Source organism: Tachysurus vachellii, chromosome 3, assembly GCF_030014155.1.
Source record: "Tachysurus vachellii isolate PV-2020 chromosome 3, HZAU_Pvac_v1, whole genome shotgun sequence".
Lineage (NCBI taxonomy): Eukaryota > Metazoa > Chordata > Actinopteri > Siluriformes > Bagridae > Tachysurus > Tachysurus vachellii.
Window position 1 is genome coordinate 26,614,475 of NC_083462.1, and position 20,081 is coordinate 26,634,555.

General features: G+C 37.7%; 1 protein-coding gene across 1 annotated transcript; it reads left to right on the forward strand.

The window, feature by feature from the left end:
* Positions 1-329: 329 nt before the first annotated feature.
* Positions 330-19,940, forward strand: mfsd2b (MFSD2 lysolipid transporter B, sphingolipid). Its single transcript, XM_060866512.1, has 15 exons — positions 330-447; positions 818-925; positions 5,863-5,988; positions 6,244-6,368; positions 8,911-9,034; positions 12,188-12,266; positions 12,783-12,961; positions 15,314-15,404; positions 16,375-16,496; positions 16,747-16,830; positions 17,365-17,448; positions 17,826-17,935; positions 18,909-19,052; positions 19,213-19,389; positions 19,503-19,940. Exons 2-15 carry the CDS (start codon positions 836-838, stop codon positions 19,552-19,554), a joined length of 1,587 nt encoding a protein of 528 aa, XP_060722495.1. The 5' UTR covers positions 330-447; positions 818-835; the 3' UTR covers positions 19,555-19,940.
* The last annotated feature ends 141 nt before the right edge of the window (positions 19,941-20,081 follow it).

Here is a 20,081-nt window from a genome sequence, read left to right on the forward strand (position 1 = left end):
CATTACCGAATTATAGGCCAGTCATTCAAATATATCTATCAGCCTTTCAAAAATCAGGTTAGTTCTCATTTTTATAAAGATTTACAGCACGAAACATAAGCTAAGGCAAACAAATAGAATGTGTAACAGGAAAAAAAGTACAGGCAGTGTACCTATAATCATGTGATATATTATATTATATATTGTATAATTATTTATTGGAGAAATTGGAGAAAGAAAAAGGCTAGGTGATGACAAAAATGGCAAATACTGATAAACCTGTTTCACATTCCTATGAAAAGTGTGTGTGTGTGTGTGTGTGTGTGTGTGTGTGTGTGTGTGTGTGTGTGTGTGTGTCCACAGGGAGGCGTGCTTTTCTCTCAGAGCTTTCATCAGTTGCTCCAGCTTTCCGTGCCTCTCAGTCAGTCTCCTCATCTCTCTGTGGAATGAAGTCACTCCATCAATCAGGTGAGAGGCAGAATAAATCTGTGACGCTACTGGGCAACTTTTTAATTTTAATTAAGTATGTACTGAAATAGATAGTTAATTAGGTAACAAATGATACCTAAGTGTAGTGATTTTTTACTTACAATGACCTTGGCACTTAAAATTACCTTGGTACTCTACGCATATACTCGGTTGCTGTTTGCTGATTTCTGAAATATGTAAAACTTCCTGAGCTTTAAGACTATAAAATCTATGGTTTAAATGTTGAGATAGACTACACGAAGGAATTTATTACTATTATGCAATGTTCAGTGAGTGTGAATCTGTTTTTGGTTCAATGGCCACGGGAACAAAATGTAAACACAACCAATGACACTTTGTTGTCTTTCAGCCTGTCACTCTCATAGTCATGACTAAAGGGAGGAAGACACCAGCCAGCTCAGGTGACAAGCCAGTGATGAAGAATCTCAAGCCAGTTTTCACCAAGGTCTCAGCACAGGTAGGATTCTGCTAAAATGCTCTACAGATGAGCTGATTCATTTGTTACTTTATCTAATTAAAAACTGTGATATCATTCAGTGTCCTCTGAGTTCAAGTCAGGAAATAAGCACGAGATTCTAAAGATATGATTTTTCTTATGATGTTATGATTCTCAGGTGGATTTTGATGGCTTGCTGAATGATACGTTTTAATGAGTGAAGGGAATGTTTGCAGTGCTTATCGATGCATTTTCAGCACAGCATGGCCTCAAGCTGGAACGAGATGCTTTGTGGTTAAACAGAAAATATGAATGACATTCTTATGCAAGTGCTATCTAGTTTAAAATAATATCTCTATGTGCATTACAAAGTATGAGTTAAGTCATCAATCTCAACCGTGTGCAAATTGCATGTTTGTCATTTTCAGCATCATGATTATACCAGTCAGGTGCTAATTAATAGCCTGAAAGATTAGCTTCTAAAAACTACCACTATACGAAAATGTGTATTCTGTCTGCTATGCTATAAGTTCATTCCAGCACATAATATAGGCTCGCACTATATCTACTGAATTGCCCAGTTTTCAGTCTCCAGTTCAGAGGGTGGAAGGCACATATTTATCCTGAATGCTAGCTACATTCTGAAATCTATTTGACCACAGAAATCCATAGACTGTCATATTTCTAAATTGCAAGTGTTATCAGATCAAAATCTCTCCTCTTAGGCAATAAAAAATGTTTCCACCATGGGAACTGCTCAAATGGCAAGGAACAGCAGTAATCTCTAAAAATACAACATAGTAATTTACGTCCAAATGAACCGTTTATGTTATTTTAGAAGTAAAGGCAACGCATAACCGTATTGCACCAGCAATATCTCCCAGCGTCAGATGTGGAGTAAAACCGCTAAACCGTGTGATGCTAAATAAGCTGCCAAGTGAAATAGCAGTCAACATTTCTATGCTACTGTCCCTTTGAGTGGCCATATTATTGAGTAGCCACAGTGAAATGCTAGTTGTGTGTGGTGTGTGTCAATAATATATGGGGAAAAAAGCACTAATGCATCTCTTGTTCTCACAGCTCTTGTCACATGAGACACAGATATCCCTTGTGTTTAAATATAGACCAAAAGCAGACAGCCATGATAGAGGATACAAGTGAGAAATTGAATTACGCTGAAAATGTAAATCTCTGGGATTGGTGTAAAAGGCAATGTGTGAACAGGGCTGTAAGTGATTCATTACTGAACTGCAATATTGTCAAATCAATCGTGTTCTGTTCTCCTGACTTCCTTCATGTACTTCAGGTTGGTGTTCTAAAGAATAAAGATATTTGCATGATAAAACAGACATAAATAATTATATCCAGAGGATGTCTTTGCACGCACCAGTGCTACTTCTCTCAGTATTGAATATCAGCACAAAAACACGTATCTAATTCAGAAAAAATAAATAAATAAAAACAGTTGTGCACTAATTCAGTGTGCCATCGAGGGTGTTCTGTGATAATTCATGGAAAATTCAATCTGCTTGTACACTGAAGAAAAAAAATAACATTACTAATTCCCAGCAGTTATAAATCCTTCACCCTTTATGTCATCCCAGTCTGTGTGCCACACACAATCTGCTTAGAACTCAGCTGGGGGGTGCAGAGCAAAGGGTAAAATGGATTTTGTGTAATTAAATTGACTTCTTAGAGCTGATTTTCTGTTTACAGATTAAATCTACAGCAAGGCAAATGAATATATTAAACTGTTTGAGTACACAAGGAGATCTAAAGTGTTATGTAGTGCTGTCAAACCAAACAGCTGAAATATCCCTCTTTAGTCAGGAATACAACAGATGTTTTCATGACAAGCCATGTAGCCTGTGGTGCAACCAGTTATGTGACTAGCAGCACGCCAATATTAAGCAACTGGCAAGCCAATAAATAAAGAAATAAAAGTGCTGATGGTGGATGAATTACATAAGGAATGAAATTAGATAGGTATGCTGTGACAGGAAAATAAACATCTACCTTTTTTCTTATACCACTATGCCAGTAATTACCAATTTGTTAAAGTTTTTTTTTTAACCATTTACATTTAATACCGTGGAACATCTGTGAGAAATGTTAGTTCCTGCTCCAACTTACATACAGCTAAAAACAACACCTTTTTTTGACTTTATCTTGGACTTGGGACTGAAATCACAGCTGGTTATGTTAAAAAAGCAGAGAAAGCTGTCAGTCTTAAAGTGATGAATGCTATTATGGAAAAAATACTGCTTAACATATTACACTGAACAAACCACAAGAAAAACGTGTGATTTTATTGCAGCCAGCACTACAGAGACATATTATTATTATTATTATTATTATTATTATTATTATTATTATTATTATTAATCAATACCTTCGTACCAATCATGCTTCAGGTTTTAATAGTGCTATGTGCCTTATTTATTTATTTATTTATTTATTTGTAACTTTTTTAACTTGTTTAACTGAAAATCTGCTTGGCTTTCCCTTTTCTCCTGTACTCATGATTGTAGTGGTATCTATGAGGTAATCAGATATTTTGAGTCTAAACAGAATAATTTCCTGTTTATGTCTGTGAGAAAGTTTTATGTTTGCTCCATGCGGTAGAAAGCAGCTTTTTGGTTTAAAGTGAACGTTCCACACGTCGTATTATTTAAACATAATTTTGCCCCTGTGAAATGGATTACTTACTAAGCGCTATAAACTAGTGTCGCTTCTTATTTATTCAGGAAGTATCAGATACAGGATACATCAGATACATCAGATACAAATACAGGAAGTATCAGAGAGTAAAAATGATGTTTAGTTTCAGGGTTTCTTCACAGCTTCGTGTTATACAATAAAAGTAGAGATGTAAGGTCTGGACTCAGGAAATAGCTTAAAGTTTAAAGTCACTTGATTTTATTCTTGATTTGATTTTCATGTCAGACTCGCCTTACTTTTGAATAATTACATAGCAACTTCCTGGTAATTGTGCTTCTTAAAGACATTCGCTTTTTCAAGATGTAGAAAACTAGAGAGGAAACGTGAAAATATCAACCAGTTAATTATAGTATCTTTTGAAGGCCTGTTGGCTTTGGCCTCTGTGGTTGTTTTGTTGTTGCCTGTTTCAGGCACAGCCCTGGAGAGAGAAAGCGTGCATGGCGACAGCCAAAAAGCGGCTTCGACTTAGTAGATGAAGGAGTTGGGTGAAACGTGCAAATACAGGGTTTAGGATGTCCTTGGCTGCTGGAGTATTTTCAGCTCTCATGTGCTGTCTGACTGTCTCCAGGATCAGAAGGAGACAGTAATAAATATAAGGTTCTCCCTGCTGTGGTTAACACCAAACCAATGGAACTTTAATGTGTTACCAGAGATCACATCCAATAGTCACATACACATATCCACACTTATAAACACACTTTTTTCCCATCTGAAAACATTCAGAGACAAGGTGTAAGAATGAATGCCAGTGAGAAAAAACACTTACACTCAGCAACACGCACCCACACACCCACACATAGTCAAACCCCAGGCGCTTTGTACTGAGGGAAGTGACACTCTTTGATTGACAGGTATTTTAAACTCTTGTTAGCATAAACGTTTTTGGCTGATGAAAAGCCCATCCCAGCCATGGACTGGAAAAAAATGTGAGTAGTGGGATTGTGTGTGTAGTGACCACATTAGAGAGCCATATGTTATATGTATCACCAAAGAGCTTCGGTAATGAGTTTCAGAGGTCTTTGACCTTTTAGCCAGAGATTAAGTCACTATAAAGACTAGTTCAACAAATAACTTCAGTAATCACACACTGACAACTTAGAGATCAGACTGTAGAATATAAAACAGATGGGGCTCTGATATCGGCAGACTGTTTTATCATTCCTACATGTGAATGCAATTATAACGTGTGCAAGGTTATTAAAAACAACTGAAGCTTATTCTGCAGCTACAAGACTGTCTTTTAATTCTGAACGTTCCATTGTTATTGTCACAAAAATATCTTTTTTTTATGGCTAAATGTTTGTGGACAGCAGGCCATCACATCTATATGTGCTTTGAAACATCCTATTCCAGATGTAATCCCTTTTTTTGCTCTGATAATAACCTCTACTCTTCTTAAGGTTTTCAACTAAATTTTTAGCATTGCTTTAGGATTTTGTGTTCATTCAGCTATAAGAGCGTTAGCGAGATCAGGCACTGATGTCAGGTGAGGACGTGTGGGAGACAGTCTGTGTTGTATTTTATCCCAAAGTTGTTCAGTGGGGTTGAGGTCAAAGTTCTGTGAGGTTCTTCACAGGACACTTGAGTTCTTCAGTCTGTTTTTGGCAAACCATGTCTTCATGGGCCTCGTTCTTTGCACAGGGGCACTGTCATGCTAGAACAGGTTTAGGTCTCTTAGTTCCGTTGAAGGGAGACTTTCATGTTACTGCGTACAAAGACATTCTATACAGTTGTGTGCTTTCAAATTTGTGGCAACAGTTTGGAGAAGAACCACATATGGACACAGAAGTGAGGTGTCCACAAAGTCTATCTATCTATCTATCTATCTATCTATCTATCTATCTATCTATCTATCTATCTATCTATCTATCTATCTATCTATCTATCTATCGAATACTGTATTTCTCTCTCTCTCTCTCTCTCTCTCTCTCTCTCTCCTCTTTACATTAGAGAAGAATTGATTCCATATTTTCATTCTAATTGTGATAGCAGCGTCAGCGGTCCTCTAAGGATGCTCTTTTTCCAGTTTTTGCTAAGCATAACTAAGTACTATAAATATGTTATTTTATATTTGACATGTTTATACAACTTTAAAAACCAGTAAGACTTGAAAATATATCACATCCTGTATGATCCTGATCCAGCAAACAAATCCATAAAGTTTACATGCTGCAACTTTAATATTTGTGTATTTATGAATAAATGATTTCATGGCCTTGCTGTTTGTGTGTTTACAGACTCATCTGGAACAGAAGCTGTCCGTCTGCAGCAAACTGTGTTTCGCTATTGGAGGAGCACCTAATCAAGTTGCAGGAAGTGCAACTGCTTTTTTCTTACAGATATTTCTGCTAGACGTTGCACAGGTAACGTGTACATGAATACATTAATGTGTTCCACCATTATAGAAAGGAAGTGACTCTAACAAATGATCTTATCACTAATGCAACAGATTTGATTAAAGTTTCTGTCATGTAAAATCTAAAAATATCTGGAACAGCTTCAGTTTCAGTTAGTGCTCAGATCTTTAAGACTCTGATGTTCTGACCTCCCAAATGTTCCTGTTGCCTCATGAACTTAGAAATAAGTGGCATTTACATGTGTGTTCTTCTTTTCCTCAGATAAACCCATTTCAGGCCTCCCTGGTGCTGTTCATTGGTAAAGCTTGGGGTGCGGTTACTGATCCTATTGTGGGATTCTTCATCACTAAAAGCAAATGGACAAAAATTGGCCGACTCATGCCATGGTAAGTAGAAGATTCTCTCACAAGATCAGCATATACACTAGCAGAGTATACAATATATAGTCAAAAATATACAGGCACCTGAATATTACATCCATTTGTGGTTCTTCCCTAAACTGTTGGAAGCACACAGTTGACAATAACTTCTATGATTGCTGTAGCATTAAGATTTTCCTTCACCAAATCTAAGGCTGTGTTCCAGCATGACAATGTCCCTTTGCACAAAGTTAGCTCCAAGAACACATGGTTGTGGGGAAGACCTCAAAAGGCCTGGACAGTATCCTAACCTTGAACGCTTCTGGGATGAACTGCAATGCTGACTTTGCATTAAGCATTTTCACCCAACACCATTGCCTGACCTCACTAATGCTTTTGTGGATGAATCAGGAAAAAATTCCCAAAGCCATGCTCCAACATTAAGTGTGGAGGCTGTTATAAGAGCAAAGAGGCGAACAAACACAACAAACACATATAGGTGTGAAAATCTGGTGTTCACATACTTTTTGCTCATGTAGTGTCTTTTATTTTCGAGAATTATACTCTATGTAGGATTCCTAAACTACTGCACCCCAGGCTGGTTCATTATTTGACACTGATCTCTTAGTCCCAATTGCTATTCCTGTAAGGAAGTTCCCATATCACTTCAATATAACTAAGATGGCATCAAAGTGTCTGAAAGGAAGTTTTGTCCATTGGTGGAATGTGACAGCCTTGCCCAGCTGGGACCTCAGACCCCCTGAGCAGATAAGCCTTTGGACGTTTCACTCTTAAATGTTTTGTTTAACACTACAGATTCTGTAGGGATCCTGCTCTAAGGCACAGAGTAATCAGATAAATACACTTGTAAGTCCCAGGTGGTGTGCATTGGGATTGGGGGCCCATGGGAGAACACAAAATTTTTGAAGCAGTCTGTATTTAGTCTATAAGGGTGGGAATGAGTAGACACATATGAAATGAGAACAGAAACGCCATGCGTTAACATGAGAGCATATTAAGTGTGGTACACACTCATGAGGGGCTGTGTAACATGACTGCATATATTCATTTGCCTTCAGTATCTGTTTTAACCAATGGTCAGTGTTTCTGTAGTTTAGATTATAATTTATATATTGCTCAGTGGGTTGAAATAGAAATAAATGCAATAGGCAGGATCAGGCAGAATTGTTCAGTGGGTGGGAATAAGATGAAACAAAAATCCTACATGTCTGCAGTGCAAGGAAACTTTAAATTAAACTCAACTGAACATCAAACTACAACTTTCAGCCTGTGAAATGAAACTGAGCTAGTTCTTTCATTACAGGCTATGCTATCTCACAGTAAGCGTGACGGTTTCTTTGAAATCTTGATCAATCCTTAATATGGGCTATGTCTAGACAGCTCTTTTATTACAGATGTCTATCATCTCATGTCATACTTCACGATGTTCTTAAAAAAGTTTAACAAGTGTGCCTGCCAAGCTTTTTAATTACACAGCAGGTCTTTCATTAAAAATGACAACATTAGCTACTACCCACCCTGTCACCCAAAAGAAATTCAGTATGATCAGACAGTATGGCAGACCCGCTGATTTCTAGAAACATATTCTAGCTGTGCTTGCAGATACCTATGTGTGTTTGAGTGGTGTGGGTGTTTGTGGGTCAGTGATCCTGCCAAAGTAGGTGTGTCTTTTCACTTACAGTGGACATTTCTAGGCCAACTCATCATTAGCCATCTTTGCACAACTTTCAGAACCATCCAGTCATCCAACCCCCCAACTCCCCAATTCCCCTTCCTGACTCTGTACTGTTGGTCCTTTATGGGAAAAACAATCACGGGGTGAGTAAGAGTGTTAGCTCACTCTGCAAATCAGAGGTCTGGACTGAGCTAGAATTGGCCATTCTTCATTCACATTGGACACTTCATTGTCCCTGTCTTTCTATTTTTAGCTATAGCTGTTGCCTACAGTTTATCAGTAAATAAACTATATATGGGGAAGAGGTCAATGAACTCCACTGAGGTAAAATGTGTTTCATTACCAGGGATTATAAAGGCACCGGTTCCTATGAAAGGCTTTCCATATTATGTGGATATGAAAAAAGCACAAATATCATTGAGTTGCTTACTTTCAATATTGTGCTGAGATGATTGAGCCTTCTGCTTTTCAGTAAGATATGAAAAGACTGAAATGCAGCTGAATCCATTTTGACCAAAATGATTACTGTGCTGAACAAATGCACATGTGGCTAAGATGCTGTGGCTTACAGGATTACTATAGTGTACAAAAGAATCCGAACAAACACCACACAAACTACATTTCTTGCATGTATAAACAGATCAGCATTCACGACAAACGATTTATTGGCAATGTCACTAGTGTACAGGACATCTGCAATAGCCAAAACGCTAACCGCAAGGATTAGAGGATTACAATTATTTCGATTTTATGTTCCTTTTGCTTCATAGAACTTAGATATGATATTTCCATTGAATCATTTCTAAAGGCATTTTGTAAAATTAAGCATAACTTGTTTCTCAATTCTTTAATAATGTTTCCTTTTTTCCTTAGGATGGTGGCCTGCACACCATTTACCATAGTGTCCTACTTCTACTTGTGGTTTGTTCCTCCTTTCACCAACCAAAGGTACATCTGGTATCTGGGCTTCTACTGCCTCTACCAAACTCTCATCACAGTAAGTTTTGTCTTCGGATGTGAGTTAGAATCACACTGCAGTTAGTATCTCACAGCATCCCACAATTAATATTTTGATTACACATAATTATAGAACTTTTTCTGTCTTTGTTTGGCAAAGAATGGCAGGACATTTCAAACAGAGATGCTACTGACACCTGAAAGTAAAGATCCAAGATCCGTCAACATCCATGTTGATGGAGAGTTACATATTCTTTGTCATATTGGGCTTTATTATTATTATTATTATTATTATTATTATTATTATTATTATTATTCACAGAACTTTTGTAACATCTAAATGTTAAGAGAATTTTCAGTGCATGTTGTAATTATTTATGTAATGTGATGATGAATGAGAAGGCTCTGTACTGGTCTTGCAAACGATTTTAGAGGCAGAAAACACCAATGAATTGGCTTTGCACTTCACTTAGCCACTTATGTTTAGCAAGCAGAAGATTACCCACACGATGAGCTAATACAACACAGGTTATATGGATGAAAATACAGTTCACTCTGAAGTTTATGAATAAAGCTTAACCTTTAGCGCTGGTGAAAAAAGCAACTTTAAACAGCAACGACAAATATTTGAACACATAATGAATGATAGGTAGAATTTATGTAGGAAATGTTTTTTACAAGGGGGGCACGGTGGCTTAGTGGTTAGCACGTTCGCCTCACACCTCCAGGGTTGGGGGTTCGATTCCCACCTCCGCCTTGTGTGTGTGGAGTTTGCATGTTCTCCCCGTGCCTCGGGGGTTTCCTTCAGGTACTCCGGGTACCTCCCCCGGAATCTCTGGAAAATTGTGAGTGTGTGAGTGCGTGGGTGAATGAGAGTGTGTGTGTGTGTGCCCTGCGATGGGTTGGCACTCCGTCCAGGGTGTATCCTGCCTTGATGCCCGATGACGCCTGAGATAGGCACAGGCCCCCCATGACCCGAGGTAGTTCGGATAAGTGGTAGAAAATGAATGAATGAATGAATGAATGAATGTTTTTTACAAATGAGAAATAAAAATCCATGGGTCGTCACAAATCTACCCATGATGAAACTAGAACTTACAGTATATAGAGTGGTTGTGCTGCTCTCTAAGTCCGTCACTTTGATGTTAGTAGCTTTTATTTTTGTAATTTTTTGTTTGTGTCCTTTGCCAAATTTGCTTTCAGTCAATTACACCAGCATATACTGACATGGGGAAGCCGCTCCACAAACCCACGCTATAATGACAAGTCATTTTAACTTCTTGATAAGTACATGCTAGGGGCAGCCAGAAACCACCAGAGAGGGTAAACGCTGGTTTCCTCTTTTAGCACGTTCTATTGTCTTTAAGTGCAAGGCTGAGAACCAGCAGGTGTGTCCGCTATCGCTGGCAGTGAACCCGATCTTTGTAACACACCCACCTTTAATTACTCCATTATTTTTAATCAGACTGTTTGCTTTTGACCCAAACATCTCCAAATGTGTCCAAATTAGCATTGTAAATGAAAAACCTTGTTGTTTCCTAGCCAAATGAAATTGGTTACTGTAATAGAACAAAGACTGGGCTGGGTCTTTAGGGAGGTTTATTTTAGTAGATGGTTGGTCCACTGGTGCACCACAGTGCTGACTTGATTTTTTTAATGCAAATTACAAAGCATAAGAGATCACACACACACACACACACACACACACACACACACACACACACACACACAGTACATTAACACTTTTCACTGTTCTACATAAAGTCCATGTGTGTAAATGTTGTACACAGAGCAGCACCAAACAATATACTGTTTTGGAGTTGAGTAAAGTGCAGGTAAAGATGCTACAGGTGTAAACATCAAGGACGGCAATTTGTAGCAGCATTAAAAAAATGAAATTGTATACAAGTTTTTGTTGTCAGTCTCTGGGAACTGATGACTCTGATGGCTTGGGGGAAAACTTATTACAAATATGGTATAAGATATAAGTTAAGATAATTTATAAATGTTGAGTTTTTGGACTTCTGATGTAACAGCAAAATTAATGAATTAAAAGATACAGCTCTTTCAAGTGCAACTGAACTCTGTAAGAAAACAGTCAAGTCTTTACTTATTTACCACTATTTACTTATTTTGTGTGTGTGTGTGTGTCTGTGTGTCTGTGTATGTGTATCCTCAGTTACTGACACTGTTCTATTGTTTGTATTATGCCATCATTAGATAATAACCTTCATACTGTTTATATCAATTAATCCAGCTATTGTTCTTAGTAAGGACACAATTAAATATTAACAGATTATTTGGATTTAATTTCTAATGAATGGGATTAAAACACCCACACATTTCTAGTGACCAATTAGAGAGAGAGAGGGAGAGAGAGAAAGAGAGAGAGAGAGAGAGAGAGAGAGAGAGAGAGAGAATTCAAAAAAAGGGTTTTAGATCACTCACTCACTCACTCATTTTCTACCGCTTATCCGAACTACCTCGGGTCACGGGGAGCCTGTGCCTATCTCAGGCGTCATTGGGCATCAAGGCAGGATACACCCTGGACGGAGTGCCAACCCATCGCAGGGCACACACTCTCATTCACTCACACACTACAGACAATTTTCCAGAGATGCCAATCAACCTACCATGCATGTCTTTGGACCGGGGGAGGAAACCGGAGTACCCGGAAGAAACCCCCGAGGCACGGGGAGAACATGCAAACTCCACACACTTGGCAGAGGTGGGAATCGAACCCCCAACCCTGGAGGTGTGAGGCGAACGTGCTAACCACTAAGCCACCATGCCCCTGGTTTTAGATCACATTAAAAATTAAATGTTGATCCATGGCCAGTATTTGAATAGTTAATGTTTAATGACATTTATGCTCTCTCTTTCCTTTTTTTTTTTACTTGCCTTCATCTAACAGAGATTATTATTCTCATATAATTCTAGCATTAGCTTTCTATAATTAAACCGTATGCTCATTAACTCATATGCTTCACTGTTATTATTACTATTAGAAAAGACATTTATCTTATGATATTTCGTTCTTCTACTGTTCTTATCCATTCGTTTTCCATAGTGATCTACTCTTTGACCATAAACTGCATGCTCACTGTAAATTCTTTAAGATCCTTTTCTTTTCTTATCCAGTATGGCTCAGTAATGAATAATTTCTCTCTGTTGGTTTCTCTTTTTTGTGTAGTGTTTCCATGTGCCTTACTCAGCACTGACCATGTTTCTGAGCACAGACCAGCAGGAAAGAGACTCAGCTACAGCATATCGTAAGTTTATCATTTAACAACACATCTGAAGTTATTTTTCATGAAGTTTACATGTCATTATCAGAATATCTGATGGTCAATGCAACAGTAACAAAATACCCAAAAAAAAAAACTTTCCTTGAAAGTATAATGACAGCTATGATATGATCTTTTATTAAATATATGAAAGTTTAACATTTAAAAAAAAAGTTTCACATGCTGGTTTATAATTTTTGTAAAGATAGTTACTAATGCTACATTATAGTCACTACCAAGTTCACTTTTCTTCAAACTGAGTTAAAATACTCTGGTCTCAATACATTACCTGCATGATGTACCATAAAATCATTTTGCACATGTTGTACACAAGAGATCTCATAAATAACAGTCAAATACAAATAAAAAAATTAAAAGATGCAAAAATCTTTTTTCCATAACAGATGAAGATAACTTGATCATTAGCTTTCCACCCTTTTCTGTGTGGCAGCATAATACAATTCAAAGTAGAGGATTAATCCCTGTGTGTCCCTGCTGCAGGTATGACAATGGAGGTGTTGGGGACGCTGGTCGGCGCAGCCATCCAGGGCCAGATTGTAGCGAGTGCACATACTCTAAAGCACTGCCCTCATAACAACCTGTCAGCTGGTCTTCTGGGAAACAGCAGTGGAACGGAGGTCATCCAAAGTCTGGTGTTGTCCCAGGACTTGTCACATGCAGTATGTAAAATAGACACAGCAACATTAAATACACTCTTATGGGAATATACAATATATCATATATACAGTATTTTTTATATTTACAGATTATTCTACTTTTACTTATGTAGCTTTGAACAGTTTAATGTAGCTGGATGGATGGATGGATGGATGGATGGATGGATGGATTTTTTTTTGATAATTTTAAATAATAATAATAATAATAGCTGTCTGCCGTGTTGATGTTATCATCCTCTGTTTCCCTGTGATGTTCAGTAGGTGCCACAAGAAGTGTAGAAGATTATACCAATATGGGGTGGGTGTGGGTGGGGCATGATGTGTAATGGTTAGCATGTTTGCTTTGCATCTCCTCTACCTCATGTGTGCATGGGAGTTTGCATGGTCTCCTTTTGCTTTGGAGGTTTCCTCCAGGGGCTCGAGTTTCATCACCATTCCAAAAACACATGTTGAAGTTGGATTATCACCTGTAAATTGTCCATAGAGTATGAGCATGCGTGATTGTTTGCCCTGTGATGGGTTGGCACCGAAGTCTCCCCATGACCCTGTGACGGATAAGTGGCACAGAAAAGGGATGGATGTATGGATGGACAGATTGAAGGATTAAAACACTGCTGCCATTGGTGTCTTTACTTATATAAAGTCAAACTGCATTGTGGGTCATGTAGGAAAATGTAAAAAAAAAAGATGGCCAACATGCCTATTTTAACTAAAAATCTCAACTCAGACTTTCATTACAAAAATCTTGAACTCTATGGAAGATGACATGCTAATTAACCTCAGGATGTTTAGGGTGGATATACCTTTACTGTAAGGAAATGAGTATGACTCTCAAGGGCTCACTGTCTAGTCATATACCTACACTCTATTAGAGGCTTGCAGCTGTAAACATGAGGCTCACCAGTGACCCCAGAGCAAACAAGCATGAGTGTGTTAGTGGCTGATGTATATTTACAGCAGAATGTCACCCACTTCCATAGACAGAGTCAGTCATACGGAAGTGAGTGTGGACCAACAAACCGCTTCTGGTTTTAGGGATAAAAACCCATCATGCATCATCATGAGGAGCCACAGCTATTCAAAGAGGTCTGGGTGAAATTTTTGTATTCGAAAATGTTGCCAAAGTGGTTAGCTGTGCCACATTCCTTAGGCTGAGGGTGGCGTGCTGTTTGGGTGCGTCTTCCAAACTCCTCCAAATCTGGCCACCGTTTGATCTGGATTGGTAATGAAGTGCTTTGCTGCTGTGCCTGGAAAAAGCGCAAACAAGTCAGATAGATTTGTTTAGCACAGAACAGTTCCTGTTTAAATGGTGTTTCATTTTTGGTGTTACTGCTTATTTTATCAGGCCATACAGGATGTCTAGAATTTGACTTAATTCTCATCTCCTTAAACAGGATTTCTGAAATAGAATTATTCATTTTCAAAAGCACTGAATTAAACCTCAGAGTAATGCATTCTCTTGAGAAATGATTAGATTTACAATAAATATTTAGCAGGAAAAATTAGTCAGCAAAATGCATGTTAGACGTTTAACTATTGCTGCATTTAACCCCATTTTCTTCTTCTTCTACCTACTGGGTCATTAAAAAAACATCTACAGTCTGCTGTTCTGCATATGTGTGTTAGCTGAATGAACACATTTTGCCTTGACAAATGCCTTTTCAGTGGAAGATTAATAACATAACAACTATTATGCACTAATTTGATAGAACTTTCTATGAAGAAGACTTTATTATTGTCACATATACTTTAAAGCACAGAGAAATTCTAATATACATCCAGAGCATATGGTCAGCAATGGCACAGAACCCCAGGAGCAGAGAGGGTTAGAGGCCTTGCTCAGGGGCCCAACAGTGTCAGCTTGGCAGTGCTGGGGCTTGAACCCTGATCTTCTGATCAACAACCCAGAGCCTTAACCACTTAAACCAACACCAATGAGTGTTTCCTTTGATATTTCAAGATCTGGAGGAAAGAAATACCTTGGGTTAAAAAGAAGTTTTAGCATTTTATCATTTATTCCTTAGCTTAACGTAAAGTATTTTGGAAGTGCCATTGTGGCACATTGTCCCCTCATACCTTCAACATCCCTAGTTCAACCATGAGCTTGGGTTCATAGTTTTGCATGTTCTTAATGAGTCCAAGTGGGTTTTCTCTGGGTTTCTGTGGTTTCCTCACACCCCCAAAACATGCTGATAGGTGACCTGCCTATGCTGGTTGTGAATGAGTATGGGAAAGTGTTTGTGTCCCATTCAGGGTGTATTTCCACCTCTTAGTTATAACAACACCTGATCCACTGTTACTGTAAGTTGACAATAGATGACAGAATGTACCATTTACTTGTTTGTGTTTTTGCAGAAAGAGGTCTACATGATTGCTGCCGGGGTGATCGGGGCACTCTTTCTTATCTGTATGGTTGTGATGTTTCTGGGAGTTAAAGAGAGAGATGGTGAGTATGGAGTTACATATATTTCACCACTTTATTATATTGTATTGAGGTGTTGTCAGTGCTAGCATACACTACTGGCAGACTGTTTAAAGATGATAAATGTTTTTGTTGCATATGTGCGGTGATCGGAAAATAATCAGTGCAGGGATTGCGTTATTGCATCCCGAAGTTTATTATTTCAATACGTTTTTTTTTCTTCTTATACACCACCAAGTTCTCTATGATTCTACTAAGCAACAACTATACAATCACAGGATACCAGGAACAAAAGAGGCACAAAAATACAAGGACTCATCAAACAATACACGCATGACAACTGGGTTAAATGGTGGAGTTAATTAGAAAAAAGGACCAATGTGCAGAGGCAGGAAGGGGATAAGGATCAGGCGAGAGGAAACACAAAAAACAAAAACAAAGACACATAGCACAAGACATAAACAAATCTGTGATGGAATAAGCCAAGCCATCCATGACAACTACACCCTATGCACTTAAACTATTAGTATCATCTCATATGAAAAACTAAGGTTTAACAATTTGTTTTTAACTAAACGGGAATATAAACCATTTCCCAGACGAAGGAAAATCATGTCAGATACAATTAAAGTGACACTGTTATCTTTAGCAAAATACGTTGAATAGCACTCATTGTGACACTGTTTTTGGTTAAATAAATGCATCATCTTGGTACTTTTTGAATTTCCAGTGTGCACCCATGACTCGCACTATTTATACTATAAAACTGGTATAGAATAGTGCATAAGTATGCGATTTGGGACACCTATCGTTTAGTGAGGTTGCTGTAGATGTCAAATTGCCTGTGCAGCCAAGCACCAAAGATTTCCTAGAACAAGATATGGATCTGATGGTTAAGTGTATACAAACATTTGGCTGTATAATGTACCATTCATGATCACGTTTGTATGGCTTAAGTTTTTTTTTTCATTTTTTTTACTATTTATCATTTTAGATCCTTATGCACTTAAGACAGAGAAACCCATTCCCTTTCATAAGGGCTTTGTGCTGGTGATGAGACATGGGCCATATCTCTCCCTCACAGCAGCTTTCCTCTTCATATCTGTAGCCATACAGGTAAAGAGCTTACATTTAATATGTCTTCATTACTGAAGAGAGAGGGTGAGTAACTGGGGATGATATCTTTGCAGAGTTGCCCTGAGACCTTCATGCATTCTTCTCATGGCTGAAATATTGCAGTAAATGAAATCATAGCTCCAGCAGATTAGCTTAATCACACAGCAACCGCTAGATCAGATTTCTAATCATTTAGGTAGAACAAAACTGAGTTGTGTTTTTATTTATATTGTTGACTGTTATTCTGAAGCTGATCCAGAGCAACTTTGTGCTGTTCTGCACGTACGCAGTGGATCTTCGGGACCACTTCCAAAATATGGTTCTAACAATACTGGTGAGTTCACCTGACACCCAATCATACCAAAAACTTGTAAACTCTCTCATATAAAAAAGCGTTTAAAAATGGTAACTATTAAGTATAATCGACGTCGGATATTTTCACAGCAAAAATAATATCTTAGCAAAGTCTAAATATCTTATAAATATGAACAACTGAATATAAATCTGCATTATTATGACATTGTTCTAGATGAAATATCATGTGATTATATTAAACCTGTTTCTAGACTTTTTGATTGATTCAAATTTTGAGCATTTATTTCTAGAAAGAAGCAAAATTAATGCCAAGACAATAAGAAAATTTCAATCTTGAATAATGTCTAAAAACAAATCAAGTAATCGAATTTTAATTATCTTGTAAAAAAATAAAATGTAGAAACTAGATAATACTAGATAAAACTTTCCCATATTCGAGGTACCCTTTTTTTTTTTTTGCAGTTGTGTAAGTTTTGTTGCTTTATCTTTCATGTTCTTCACTCCAAACAGCTCTTATATATTGTTTTAAGAAATCTCTTTCCCCCACATACAGATGTCTGCAGCCTTGAGCATCCCGTTCTGGCAGTGGTTCCTACAGAGGTTTGGCAAGAAGACAGCAGCGTTCTGTGGAATTACGGTAACTCTTACCCTTTCACCTCCTTTAACCTATGGACCGTACATCTTTTATCAACACATACTACTACATTATATATAAAATCTGCACTGCTATTAAATAATACACATTCATTCACAATGGTGTGACCGTGGGATTTTGTTATATGTATATTCAGTGGTGGAAAATATCTGGAGAGACTGTACTTAAATTAAAATACAGCTAGCTAGCTAGTTTGCTAGGCAGCCAGTCATAGCTAGCGAATTTAACAAGAAACTTATTTTTATTTTATCCTGTTATTATAACTTTGTAACTAAGTAAAGATACAGAGTACAGTTACTGTAGTATTAAACCACTGTGTATCATATAGTGTGATGTAGTTTGATGGTGTTTGTGTGCAGTGGATTATACCCTTCACTGTGATGCTGGCATTCGTTCCAAACCTGGTGGTGGCTTATGTGGTAGCTGTGTCTTCTGGACTGAGTGTAGCTGCCTCGCTACTTTTACCCTGGTGAGTAGTTCTTTTAAACAGACAGACTACTGGGCTGGGGAATAGGAGCAGACAGACAAAGAAATTGTTAGTTATTCGATAGACAGATTATTAGGCTATTTATCAGATAGACAGACAGCATTTTTCCAGTTTGGCTATTGACAGACATTCCATTTTATTTCCATTTATGGCAGACACCTTTATCCAGAGTCACTTACATTTATCTCATACACACAGACAAGCAATTTAGAGTTAAGGGCCATGCTCAGGGGCCCAGCATTGGCAGCTTGGTGGCCCTGGGATTTCAACTCATGACTTTCAGATCAGTAGTCCAACACCTTAACCACTAGGCCACCACATAAGACAGACAGACAGACAGACAGACATATATTTATTTTTAGTTTATTTTTGTCCATAAGGAACAGTTTAAATACAGAAAATCAAATCCAAGTCAGTTATTTTTTTTTTTACTTCCCAGAGGAACTATATTAAATAAATAATGATACAGTAAAATTGATATTCAGGATTTTATTTGTTCTGTACAGCTATACTGTATACAGTGTACAACTTGCAGTGAAATGAATAAGTGTTCATTGTGTGCATCCATGTTATAGACTGTATAGAGTATCATGTGTAGTGAGTGCAGCATGATGGCTGTATGATGTCATGTGCATGAATGAAAAATACTTACAGCTGTAAAATGAGAAGCAGCAAAAAGAAACCCCTATTATTTACGATCGATCTAATACATCGTTGCTACCACTACTCCATCATCTATACCTAATTACTTTACTGTCACCTTAATCACTGGTTACGTTTGGAACATTTTTATTTTTGGTTCAAGCGTTTCCCTTTTGCCTGATGAGTTCTCTTAAACAACCATCCAGCAATGTATGTTTATCTTTTTTAAAGATCCCTTATTAAAAGAAATGAGCTTTACTGATGACACTGCATGTCTTACATGTGAAATGATGGGACCAGGGTTTGTGTTCAGGTCAATGCTGCCAGACGTCCTGGATGACTTCAGACTGGCAAACCGCAACTCGAAGGGCCACGAGGCGATCTTCTACTCCTTCTATGTTTTCTTCACCAAGTTTGCGGCAGGGATCTCTCTGGGAGTGTCCACTCTCTGTTTAGAGTGAGTTTCATCAAGGCACATATATAATTTATCTTTGTCTCCTCTGTAATTATGCAATAGTTTTATAATAAGTGGCTGCATCCATTAGAGTAGAATTTTAGTCCTAATGTCTTTCTCTTATTTGTTCCGTTTAGTAATTATTGTTTTGTCCATGCTGTAGATTTGCAGGCTATGACACAGGAGCGTGTAAGCAGCCCAAAGCAGTAGTGTACACTCTGAAACTCCTGATTGGCATTGCCCCCGTGGCGTTTATCACCACAGGCCTAGTCATCCTCCTGCTATACCCCATCAGCGAAGACGTGAGACAGAGAAACAAACTGGCTCTGGAGGATCTAAGGTGACTTCCACATCTCATACACATACACAGATTTGTGCTTTCTAGTTTTATCCTTTTTTAATGACCCCATCAAACTAACTGCTCCGACTAACTTCGCTTTTTGTCTTTTTTAGAAACCAGACTATAAATTGCAGCTGCCTCAGAGAAGACTTGAACAGTGTATAGATCCTTTACACATCACAGATTCAGATTCCAGCTTGGCCTTGGGATGAGATGTGTTAGTGTACATTACACTGTGTTAAATATAGTAAAATTAACATTTTATTTTATTTTATCATCTGTATTGCATTGTATTCAGTATCTACCTAATTTATGTTATGAATGTATGTTTTTTTTTTCTTCCTTTTTTTCTGGGAGCTAAACCAGTCTGTGTTATGTGTTACAAATGGAAATGATTTAATTATTTGAATTGAATTTCATTGAAAGCAATATATTGGTGCTGTTACACGGCTTAACGCTATTATAATTATATTATTATAAAACACTTTATTAGTTCAATATACCTCAAGTTCAAATAAGTGAATAAATAATAAATAGTCTAATTAAAAGGACCTTATATTTCATTTTCATTTCTTTTGTCAGGAGCTGGTCAAAGTTCACAGGACATATCTGGAGTTTGTAATATTAAATGTAAACTTTTACATGAACTGTAATTGTAACCTGAGCCAAAACTATTAGATGTTTCCAAAGTT

Bases quoted from the DNA above. Each gene is read 5' to 3' on its own strand.
- mfsd2b (XM_060866512.1), top strand. From the start codon at position 836: ATGACTAAAGGGAGGAAGACACCAGCCAGCTCAGGTGACAAGCCAGTG. The intron at 926-5,862 runs GTAGGATTCTGC...GTGTGTTTACAG, and splicing joins TCACCAAGGTCTCAGCACAG to ACTCATCTGGAACAGAAGCT. The intron at 15,405-16,374 runs GTGAGTATGGAG...TTATCATTTTAG, and splicing joins GGGAGTTAAAGAGAGAGATG to ATCCTTATGCACTTAAGACA.